Here is a 12,439-nt window from a genome sequence, read left to right as displayed (position 1 = left end):
AACGATGCATTTATAACTAAGTTTAATATGTTTTACCCGAAAAATTGTGAAAAGTCTAAAACATCTATCTTTTTGAAACAGAAGGAGTATATATAAATTAAACAAATCCGCACGGGCGTGCGGGTCAAAATCTAGTATGGTATTATGATCGATCAATCTTTATAATTGCATGCCTATTACTCTTACTCATAGTTGTTGTCAACCTTTATAACAACTAGAGATTTTTCCGGGCTACGTCCGGGTTATTTCACAAATTTAATAGAATTTACGGTTTTTGCATTTTTATTTGAATATATGTATATATATAATGGTATCAATTATAGAAATAAAAATCCTCAAATAAATATTAAAGATTTACTATTAATGTCAAACAAATTTAAGATAATTAGAACTCAAAATTTCTAGTTATATATGATCTAGTTATTCTTTTATTTCTGATATAGGTTCTTATGAAAACAATTGTTAAATTGACAACTAATGTAAACTTTGGAATAATTGTTTTTCATTTTTCTACTAACAATAAGTTTTTATTTATGCTATCGAAAATTATACTCTTTTGCATTGGTCCTTTGGTTTTCACTTTTCATTATATAATTCAAGTATCTATATCGATTCGTTTTTTTTATCTTCCTTTAGAACGTGGTGGAATTAGGAACAACTGAAATCACAGTGATTGAAAATACAATGGTCATGAGAAGTAGTCCTAAGAATCATGTCATTATTTTTTTTGCCATGCGAGAACGAAATTTAGAACAAAATATCCTTAATCATATATTCATATTAATATTTTGCTACATCTATTTTGATGTTTCTTCTCCAAGTGCCATTTCACTGTTATTTTGATGTTTAGCATTGTCATATTTCCCAATATATTTTTTCCGCAGTAGATGCTACTCTCCCATAGAAACTACAGTCAATTTTAATTGAACGTTTGTGATTCTAATACTCTGCGACATTGACCAAATCTCCTGACTTTTTTTTTGTTATTTCTTCATTTTGTCTTCACAGCATATTCCATGTTTCGAACTCATGCTTCTGTTTAAGTTTGTTTAGACTGTACAGGTGGAGAGTAGTCATATCAAATGGTTTTATTGAATTTCCTCTTGTATCATTTTCCACGTATTTGATGTTTTGTAATGTTCGTCCAACGGTCGGCCAAGTCGTTTCTCTAAACTGATTGTGTTCATGCGTCGCTGTTTGTTTTTAAATATTTTTTTTCTCAAATTCCTAGACGTTTGCAATGGTCTAATTTTGTTACACTGCCTGCGTAATTAAAATTGTGAAAGAAACATCATTCTTTCAAGTTGCCATGCTCTTCTTATGTGAACCTCCATTTTCCAGTTCATTTAATCTTTTTTCTTCTTCATCCCATGCATTTAATATTTTATTTTCAGTTAAAATATAAACTGTTCAATTTCATTTTGCTTGGTTTCTCACATACATAGAGCAGACTTATCATTCTCACGAACATATAATTTGTGCGTGTGTTTCCAGTTTCATATGTATTGTAAATTTTTGATAGTAGTAGTAATTACTTTTTGTGATGGTAGATCTTTGAAAGATAAGTCTTGCATTCATTCTTTCTGTAGCTATCAATAATTTCTAGACCACTTGGTGAAGTTGCACATGACAAAAAAAGATGAGATATTGGCATGGCATACACTCGATTAATATCTCATATTTTTATCCTCAAAAGGTTCCCATGATCAATGGTTTCATCATCCCAGTCTCTCAAACCAATATTGGCATCTGTCAGGAGAGGGACACATCGTCAGCATTGGTGGGTTCAAAGTCGGGCGACCACTTCGTCAACATGTCAGGTACCGTAAACAAAACCCATAAACACCTAACCTACTATCTGTAAGAATCACTCAAGACCACATATATCCACATACCTTATACTTATAGTTTTTCTATAATATTAATTTGGTCCTGTATTATTATCATCAACTTTGATGACCATGAAAAGAGGAAGTTATTAAACATGTTGGATATGACAAAATACAAAAATAGATAGCACAGATAATACAAAGCTTTTGTAAGCTCTTTTAGCTTGGATTGTAAAATGTAACTGTTTTCTATTCCAGAGACACAATACACAACACCAATCTTCTTGACACAGCAGACGGATTAAGGGAAGCAGGCTGATCAAGATTCTCAATTATGGACCCCCGGCCAAATGTTAATCAATCTGAGGAAAGGAAACATCAGAGATAACACACAAAACTGAGATCAATGATGTGACACAAGGCGCAAAAGAAAGAAAAAGAAAACAGCAAAAGATTCAAAAAGCTTACTTAAAAATACTGCAAGCAACCATTGATACTCCAACTAAAAGTTAACAATTTTCTTAGTGGTTGTTGAATCTTGGCTATGCCTATTAGAAAGAGGCAAAGCTTTTCACTGCGCACCTTAAAAGGCCATTAAGGCTCAGGGGAACTCTATTGTAAATCCACTACTGGTAGGTTTCACATTCACAGGTCCAAAGCCGTCAAAATCTGTATCCATTTCTCTGTAATCATTCCCACTTCCTAGGAGAATCCTCCTCATCTTGCCTACTCATTGCCGGAGGCACATACCTTATTACAAACAAAACATAATACATAGACATAAGCAAATATTGAATGAACTAACCTTCTTGTAAATATTGTTGAATAGAGAGCACAAGCAATTCCAAATAATTAAATATACAATCTAATCAGATCGAATGATGATAAATCTTAATTGTTAATACACAAAGTAAAATTGAATTAAATCTAAGCTTATTAATTCCTAAAAGGAAAGTTCTTCACTAAGGCTTATCAATTTATTTTTTCCTTTCTGTAATTTGGAACACACTCACGTATAATATATGTTTATGTATAGTAACATATATAAAGAAGATTTACTTGGGTTTCCGGGTTGGTTTCTTTGTTTCTTGGGTGGTGGTAGTGGAACAACGGAGTTGGGTTGTTGAATCATCGTCATCGCCGTCTCTTCACGGTTAAAGTTGTTTGCTCCGGTGGCGGCGCTGGCCAGGAGAAAAGACTGAGTGGAAGATGATGAAATTGAGTTGTTGTACGTTGAAGACATCTCCTCAGAGTCTCCTTTTGCTATATCTTTAAAGATCCATAAATAAAATAATTTAAAAAATGACAGAGAAGAAGGAAATGAAAAAACGAAAGCAAAGAATTAGAAGAACAGGAAGAAGCCATAGATATTAACGACATGAAAAGGATCGATTCTTTAAGTAACATTATTTGTCTTTATCTAAATCTATTGTTATGAAACTCTGATCGTGAAACGGAAAAAAAGAGGAAAATCAAAAGGTCCGAAGGGGTTTGAAGATCTGACTAAGGGGGAGCTGCGTCGGCAAATTATCGGGTCTCCGTCTTTCGAAAATAATAGGCTTTATGGCCCAAACTCATATCACGGCAGAATTAAAAAAAAAACGCAAAGCCCAGCTGACATGTCAAAAAGAAACCACTCCATTGGACGATTTTTTTGTCCTACGTGGACAGTCTCACAAGGCTCCATATTCTCCTTTTATTACTTGTTAGATTTTTATGTAGTATCTCCATATAGAATTAACGTTTTATCTAATGAAAGACAATTATAAGACGATTTGTTGTACATGCATCGAATTATCAAATCCTTTTATTAAACTTTACCTGAGTAAACAAGGACGTGCAAGTTGTCGTTGGTAAACGATACTATTTAGCGCACAAGACCCAAGTTCAAGATCCCCCAAGAAACATCTGGCCAAGACTGATCATGTGACTTCATGAGAAGAACTCTAACCCAAGCTATCCAACCTTCCCATGACATCCTCTTGTCCCAAGGACTTCCCCACTGCAATAGCAGAAGAAACCCTCTCTCTGCTTCTCTTTCTGCCTCCACGAATCTCTTCTTTCCCAAATACACTTGACTCAACAACACATGTGGCTCTCCCACATATGGATTCTTCTCAATACACCCCAACAACATCTCCTCTGCTCTATCCAAGTACCCTTCTTGACTCGCGTCGCTGCTCACAGCTTCCCAGTACATGTCTCTTGCTTCTATTTGCTCTTTTGCTTCCAATACCTGTTCCGGTACATGTGCAGCTCATCATTTCTTAATCCCTTGATAACAACCGGATAATCTATCTAAGTCTATATGTTCTTTGATGGTCAAGTTTCTAACCAAGTACCAGGTGACACTTCTTGTGTCATTTTGTGAAAGCACCTTAACCAAATGAGAGATACAATCATAGAAAACATAAGGATCTAGACACGAAAATAGTTAGCTAACTAAATATATATGTGTAATTTGTATATGTGATGCTATTAAGAAACATAGAAACTCTGGTTAATTTTTGAAAGCATGCAGTACTCATGTGTAATTTGTATATGTGTAATTTCTTTCTTTCTTTCTTGATCAGTTTTATTGGTGGGAGTATCAGTTTAATGAAAGCTACTATAATTAAAAAAGATAAAAATTAGAAAAAACACATGGACACGATGATCATAACATGAAAAAGAACCTACTTAGCTAACTAGATAAAAGAAGAACATCACAATGATCTTGAACTGAAACCAGTTACCTAACTAGACACATGTATCATTTGTATATATAAGTGTGTGTCCATCAAGAAACTATTAAGCTCAGTCTAATTCTTAAGAGCAAGTGACAACTCTGAGTCTTTGATAATCAGTTTCTTTGTGAAGTATCAATTTCATGAAAGCTACTCAATTAAAGAAGCATACGATCTCTAGAAAAATAGGAGGATCATGACACGAACTGACGAGACAGAACCACCACATTAGCTAATTACATGCAATAGGAAGGAGTCATATACCTTGGTGCCGAATCTGAAAACAGGAGGCACCACGAGCTCGATGTCTTCATCTCTCTCCTTCCTCACCACAAACTCAGCACCAGAACCTCTTCTCCTCTGCTCCATCAAAATCTCTTCTTCTCTCACTATCAAACTATAGATGGCACCCATCCTCGAGCTAGAGTTCATCCACAGCCCAGGTTTCCCATCCCCTGGCCATAACGCCGTCACGTTGTTGCCTCTAAACTCCAATCTCCCGTCCTTGTTACAGAACAGCTCGTCTTGAAACCCGAAAAACTGGTCGCTAAAATCCGCCATCGTCATCAGCAAGAAAACACCAACCACTCTCCTCGAAACAAGAACCCCTTCACCTGTCTTGATATGCTTCACAACGACACCGTTCTCAGGCACCAAACCGTTCAGCTTCTTCCTCCACGCTTCCTCTCCATCGAAAACACCTTCCTCCTTGGCGTTCCTCAATGAAACCTCAGAGAGTTCAAGATGCTCGACGAGTTCGAGATCAGAGTACTTGAAGAGAAGCTCGTCGTGGATCAAAGTTTGTCTCGGTAAAACGCAGAAGAGATGGATTAGAGACTCAGCTTCTTCACCAACATGGCCACGGACGACGTCACGGCCAGTGGAAGGATCAAATATGGCTAAGTTGACGTAGGAGTTGGAGTATGCAGAGTGGAACAGACCACAGAGGCAGACGGACTCGGGAGCTTTCCATAGCTTGAGGATCTTGTACACGTCGATCAAGTGGTGTAGGAAGCTGCCGTGTTTGTGCCAACACTCGCCTGCTCCGACGCTTTTGAGGACGGCGATCAACGAGGGGAGTTTGGGGTTGATCTTCTCTAGCTCACCTCGGAGAAAAGGCCGGGCTAGTTCAAGTACCGGAGATAATGATGATGAGCTCATTGTTTCTCTCCGACTCTATATCACTCTCTTACCATAAAGAGTGATGAACCTCTCTTTTTATTAGCTTTTTAGTCATTTACAAAACTATAAAGAATGACCAAACAGTAACCGTCTGACATTATTTACGATTTATTCGACGACCAGGCACTACAGTCTACAACAGCTTCCCACTTCTCAGTGTTTCGTTTTTCTAATAACAAAATATATATAAGCATGCAATATCTGAATTCAAATAGGAATTAATGTCATTTTAACAAAAGCAAAAGAGTTGAGAAAACACATTGTAAGTGAACAAATACAGAAGAAAAGCTTGTGGGAAAACAAAAACAAAAACAAAGTAGAGAGAATCCACGAGTAGACTCAAAAACTACTACAAACTGTTACCAAAGTGATCACCTTTTTTGAATTTCACAAGGCAAAAAATGTTTTAACGTAGAGGAGGACATAGATAATGGAAGTAAGTGAAACCCATTAGTAGATAATATTATATATCTACATAATAACACCTTCTGAGACTGAACATATTGCCAATGGTAGCAGCAATGGCTTCATCATCATCATCACAGCAATGTAAGGAGGCACAAATATAATATAAGCGTAATCATCATAGGAAATATGGAACTCCAGTCCTTGGCCCTCTCATTTGATTGTTCTCTTCCGTCTCTGTGAAGTACTTCACTGATTTTTCCTGTTAAAAACAAACCATTTCCACCGATTTTATTCACTAAACCATTGACAATTATGATCCAGGATAACGCAGTTAGAGAACTTGTGGCAAAGCAGATATTCTAACGCAAACGGCTTGCTTATCTAAATTTCTTTCTACACTTCTCCTTAAACCGCTAATTCAAAAAGCAGAAATGTGTGCCTGCTCTGGTAGAGAGCATAGTATCGAAACTAAACGAATGGTATCACTGAAGTAACAGAATCCCTCTTGTTGAGAGAGAAGGTGGTATGGATACTATGTATTAGACTACTAAATGGGAAAGACTTGAAGAGATGGCTCACCATGTTGTCATCGAAACTCAATATAGAAGCTACATTCCCACAGCGGTAGCAGTAATTAGGCGCAGACCATACCTTCACACCAAAGAAGACGAAGAAGAAAAAACACATCAAGTATAGTAATATTTCCAGTTATCTAGCGTTAAAAAGTCAAGTCATAAGAAGTAATGTACTCACAGTTACAAGGCCTTTATCTTGGAACATGTACTTAAGACCTTCTTGTACAAGCTGGTGTGCCCGGCATACTAGATCAAGCTTGTTGATATGGTTAAACTGCACAAGAAGCCAAAACCAGATATCAGACCTGTGAGAAATCGGTGTATCAGTTACAGTATTGATGAATAGGAAAACATACCTCAGTGGTGACCCTGGATCCGAAAAGCCAACCAGCTCCACGTGGACTAACAGCCCATGTTTCAATGTCCTCAGGATCGCTCCACATAAGATCGCAAAAGGGCCCTTCGTGGGGAATTTCACAATTTCGATCGACCAGTCTTATCTAGAGATCACAATAAGATCTAAAGTGAGTGATGACCTTAATAACATGCTGAGGCAAGAAACAAACTATACGGGTGAAAGCCAAAAGAAATATTAGCAGAGTTTAACCTGATCAATTGTCCGGACATCAGGTGACAGGCCGCCATGAACACATAGAACCTAGACAAAGAAAATGTTATTTGTTACTATGAGATACATCAAACATATGCATATTCATCGATGATGCCATGTTGTTGAAGAAAATTACTTACTGTGCCATCTATAATAGCTGATAGGGTAAGATAGTCAAAAACATCTGTGCAATATCGCCACGCATTGGCGTTACCATACTTCCTCTGGCATTCGTCATAGAAACCATATACCTGAAAAAAAAATCAGGATGAGAACGTTAAACTTAACACTATAAGTGACATAAGAAATATGCCTTCCAACGGCACAAGCACCTCACTAAAATTTAATCAGAAAATAAAACCAGATTCGTAAACATTAACTTGGAAACAATACAAAACAGAGAGCTAGATACGAGTAAACAGACCCCCATCACTTATTTATATTGTGGATGTCTTGGTTAATCTATTGAATGGTTCTGTGTTACAAAGGAATATTTAAGATCTATAATAACAATACTTCATCCATCTTTTGGAGCTGTTTACGTGTAAAAACATCAACTTTGCGACTTATCATCATGTAAAAATACATAAGATTATATTTTAGGCACATTCGAGGATACACATATTAATGCACCATGAGATACACTCGTAAGCTTAATATTAATGAAGTTTTGCTAGGAATGCATGTATCAACTATGAGATACAGCAATGTAGAGAAGACTAATACATCAAGAGCGCTAAGGAGACCACTTATACTACTATATAAAATCATCTTCTCAAATTAGGTTTCCACACTACTCAATTCACATAAAATGCATCGCAGCTAACATCCATGTTTACATCTAACAAAAAAATTCCCACATGTACAAAATCAGAATTTCTCAAAAAACTTGCTATTAACAACGAGAGCTGGAAGAGTATCGAAACTGCTTGCCTCCTAGAAAGTGCGTGAAGAAAACAAAAATAGATAAAGCGGAAGAGAATATTACATACCTGCGTTAGCTGCCGACTTTCATGATTTCCACGCAGAAGTGTAATATTGGCTGGATGTCTACACAACACAATACAAAAGAAACAGAAAAGAAAACAATTTAATGCCCAAAACGAAGATACACTTCAAAAATAGCAATGGAATTTTACACATTAATTTACAATTAGTATCTTTTCCAAAATCTAACAACAGAGAAACATGAGATGCTTGAGAAGCCGTTACTTCCTCAACTGAACTAACTTCGAGTACAGTATTATAGGGCCTATCTCATTCAAAGAAAGATAAATAATTGTCAAGACCAGTGGCTTAACAGTCAAGAACTTAGTATCAAACACAAGCAAAAGCACGAAAAAAAAAACACAGCATAATATGGTGGTCTCTGGAACAGTTAAGGAACACTTTGTACCTAGCTTTAAGAAGCAAAAGAATAGTGAAGACTTCAAGGCTGTTGTAACCTCTATCCACAAAGTCCCCCTGCGAAAAAAAAAACCACCGCCAGGTCATTGATTCTATTCATATCCAACACAGGATTAAAAAAGATAAAACTTTTGTACCATAAAAATGTAGTTAGTGTCGGGAACATGACCACCGGTCTGAAAAAGCTTCATGAGATCATGAAACTGGCCATGGATGTCACCACAGACGGTGACTGGACTGTTCACAGGCTGAACGTTCGACTCCTCAATCAGAATCTCTTTCACCTGCAAGAAAGCAACAGAAACACCTTTATCTTGGCACTATATAAGGAGAAAGTCTCAATTGAACCCTAAATCTAATTAACCAAAGTGATACAATACATAGGGGGAAGAGACCAGATTCAAAGTCGCCTTCCCCACCAAGATACACAGATTAAGCAAGTAAGGAAGAAGAAGGTCGTACGTATTCGCAGAGAAGCTGAAGCTCGTCCTCGGAGAGATGCTGACCGTCTTTAACCTTCGAAATCCATTGATCCAAATCCATTACTCTCTCTCTCTCTCTCTCTCTCTCTCTGTGACTAGCAAGAATCAATCCCACACACCTTGCGTCCCGATTTCAAGGGCGATTTGAAAATGGAATCAAGATAGATCTAGCAGAGATTCGCTAGGGTTACGTAAGCGGAAGAGGAGGAGATGAAAGAGAAAATGAGAGGTTCGAGAAATAAAAAGAAAAAAAAGTAAATGGCAAAAAGATCTGTCGCCACATCGCTCTCCGCCGCTTCAAACGCAAATCACACTTCTCCCGTTTGGGTTTTTTAATCAAAACGCAATTGCTGTTGAATAGCGTCTCATGGTAGAAAAAAGTGTGATCCCTCATGATTCTTATAATTACGAAAAAAGCAAAATACTTCAGTGCAAATCTCTTTGCTATAAAAAAGGTCATGACGAAATAATGTACATAGAGAAAAAATCGAAGGATTAAATGACAAATTACTCAAAACCTTAAATTATTATCCTAATTCTACTTCTAAAATAGTAAACTTTAAATGATCCACGCATCTGCACAATTATTTGTTTTTATTTTTATACACTAATATTTGTTTTATATAATTACTAGTAAATAAACTAACAATAATTCTACAACAAATTGTAAATTTAGGTATTTTTAAACACGATAATTGTATAACTTGTATTTCTAAATTTAGTTTATTTTTAAAATTGCCAATTTTATTTCATGTTTCTTATAAACATGATTTTGCCAGGTCTATAGTAGACAACAACACATTGCTTTCATATTTAATTTACATAACAAAACTCTTAAATATATTATTTATCATTTAAAATATAAATTAGATTAGATTTTATTAATCTTAAAATATACCTCAAAATATGAAAAATTGATTCTAATCTTTTATAGTTTAAATACATTTCATTCTAAAATTTATTTAACACTAATTGGTTTGACTAATATTTCACATTAATAACACACGTTAAAATGTAAAAACATATGGAAATTTTGAGATATTTAATTGATATTTACCAAGTTAACAACCCAAATATGAATACCGGTCAACATTTAATTTATTTGGAGTAGTGTCCAATATTAGCTTTAATAAGATTTCTCATTAATAACATCAATACCGTTAAAAGAGGATCATTCCTATATTATATTCTTAATGAAATGTTAAAAAATTTCAAAAATGTTTTTAATGATATGACTAACTAAAAAAATTCATTAATAGCATTAATGTTTTTCGGTTTTGTGAGCCTATTTCAACATTTAGATGGACTTACTAACTAATTAAATAGGTTATATTTTTATATAATCAATTTCATATCCTATAAACTTTTTAATATCAATACCATAAATTAAAGTCTACAATAATTTTAATAAGTTGATATTAGAAATCGAAATTTTGTAACTACACGAGGATAAGACTTAATCAAAAATATTAGAGGCCACTTTTATGTTTAGCAATATTTTATATAAATTATAAATCTTTAAAATTATATAATAGCCCAAGTAAGAATTTTGGATAAAACAATTGTTTAACTTATTTACAAACATAAAACGGTTGTGTGACGCATTTTAAATTTCGTCATATTATACACACTATAACAAACTCGCATAATTGAAACTTGACCATGTCACAGTTTATATAATTAAAACAAAGAATTAACAAAAAAGTACCCGCTCTTTCAAAGGCGGGTCAAAATCTAGTACACCCTTAAATGTGAAATATATGGTAATCACTAAAATTTAGCAATATATTATTTGTGTAAATACTATTGTGGATATGAGTACTTCTAGTTGATTTTAGTATATACTTATACGAGAATCTCAACATACGTAGATAAATTGATTTTTTGCTATTTGATACTTTTAAGATTTGTGTTAGTTAGTACTATTTGTAATATGGAAATTTTGAGGTATAGCATTGATCTTTCTGCATTAAGGTATGAAACTTACTTATTTCAGTATTGCCCATCAACCAAATTTGGTTATTTATTTATGCATTTAACTATATTGGATTCCCAATTTTTTTTTTGTTAACTTGGAGTACATTGATTATTTTAATATTAGAAGCATATTTGGTGGAGTCTATTATAAAAATGTTAGGTGTGTAATGTTCATGTGAAGAACTTTTGTAATGTAAATGATAGATTTTACGATGAATCTGAATGTGAAGATGTGTCATTGATTTTGATTCAGAATTGTCAAAAAAATGACTGAATATACAATCAACCTACTTCATTTGAATTGGCTATTTTGATTGTCGGTGATTTTCAGTTAAATATATATAAAAAAATATTTTAGAAAATAATTCCGGAAAGGTAAAAAAGGTAAACAAATTACATTCTTGTTATCTATATCTTCAATATCCACTTATTTTTTCATATAGAGAAAAGGATGGCTTTCAAGTCTTGTGTTTTGGCACTTCTGTTGGTAATAGTTATCTCATTTCATGGTGTGCTGCTTGATTTCTCCTATCTTCGGTTTTAATAGAAAATTTTAGTTTTTGGATTGTAGTCATGTTGTTTAAGTATTTGTTTATGTGTCCCTTGTTTGCTTCTTGGATTTGAAATATTGTTTTTCCCACTTTGTTTCATGTATTACATTTCGCGTTCTGATTTAGTTTCTTAGGCATTGTATTAATTTTCAATTAATCTACAAGATGACAAAAGAAAATTGAAGAAATAAAACTTTCCACATATTTCAATATGATCCATCTACTGAAGATAAAAACATAAACATATCCAAATACAGACAAATAACTAGTTTTATGTGATAATTCGGTACTCCGAATAAAATTTGTTCAATATTCTTTTTGATTTTAAAATTTTTTGGTTGTTATATCCTTTCAGATTCTGTTAATAAGTGTTCAGATATTCTCACCTGAAAATCAAAATAAGCATAAATTAAGTATTTAAGTGGTTATTAATGTTTTAACTTTTAACTAGTAGTTCTTTAATCGGGTTTGTTCAATTCTTTTTGAGTTTTCCAGATTTTTGGGTTTCGACTATCCAATATCCAAACTCTCTCTATACAAAATCCATTCAGATATTTTTCCAGTTCTGATTAAATACTCTGACTGAATACGAATTCAAGTTCAAATCTTAGGTTCAAATCTTCTCATGCCTGTCAGATGTATAAATAACAATAAAAAAACAACACGAGGTCCCTCTCTTGAATCTCCATTCT

The 12,439-nt window shown here is 34.3% G+C and overlaps 2 protein-coding genes across 4 annotated transcripts; both read right to left on the bottom strand.

Moving 5' to 3' along the window:
- Positions 1 to 1,971: 1,971 nt before the first annotated feature.
- On the bottom strand, positions 1,972 to 5,833 carry LOC108860422 (uncharacterized). Of its 3 annotated transcripts, XM_056986319.1 has the most exons (5): positions 4,820 to 5,833; positions 2,889 to 4,065; positions 2,412 to 2,579; positions 2,298 to 2,331; positions 1,972 to 2,191 (listed from the first exon to the last, which is right to left on the bottom strand). In XM_056986319.1, exons 1-2 carry the CDS (start codon positions 5,714 to 5,716, stop codon positions 3,697 to 3,699), a joined length of 1,266 nt encoding a protein of 421 aa, XP_056842299.1. In that variant the 5' UTR covers positions 5,717 to 5,833; the 3' UTR covers positions 1,972 to 2,191; positions 2,298 to 2,331; positions 2,412 to 2,579; positions 2,889 to 3,696. The 3 variants fall into 3 exon arrangements, with proteins under 3 accessions (XP_056842299.1, XP_056842297.1, XP_056842298.1); XM_056986317.1 differs by having other exon boundaries at positions 2,298 to 2,579; XM_056986318.1 differs by lacking the exon at positions 2,298 to 2,331.
- A 110-nt stretch (positions 5,834 to 5,943) lies between these two features.
- LOC108856910 (phytochrome-associated serine/threonine-protein phosphatase 3) lies at positions 5,944 to 9,469 on the bottom strand. The gene is made up of 10 exons (XM_018630812.2): positions 9,200 to 9,469; positions 8,875 to 9,021; positions 8,727 to 8,794; positions 8,323 to 8,380; positions 7,471 to 7,581; positions 7,328 to 7,378; positions 7,077 to 7,220; positions 6,899 to 6,994; positions 6,725 to 6,796; positions 5,944 to 6,404 (listed from the first exon to the last, which is right to left on the bottom strand). Exons 1-10 carry the CDS (start codon positions 9,278 to 9,280, stop codon positions 6,321 to 6,323), a joined length of 912 nt encoding a protein of 303 aa, XP_018486314.1. The 5' UTR covers positions 9,281 to 9,469; the 3' UTR covers positions 5,944 to 6,320.
- Between the last annotated feature and the right edge of the window lie 2,970 nt (positions 9,470 to 12,439).

Source organism: Raphanus sativus, chromosome 5 (genome assembly GCF_000801105.2).
Source record: "Raphanus sativus cultivar WK10039 chromosome 5, ASM80110v3, whole genome shotgun sequence".
Lineage (NCBI taxonomy): Eukaryota > Viridiplantae > Streptophyta > Magnoliopsida > Brassicales > Brassicaceae > Raphanus > Raphanus sativus.
Note: the sequence above shows the minus strand (reverse complement) of the source record. Positions and strands in the feature narration are given on the sequence as shown.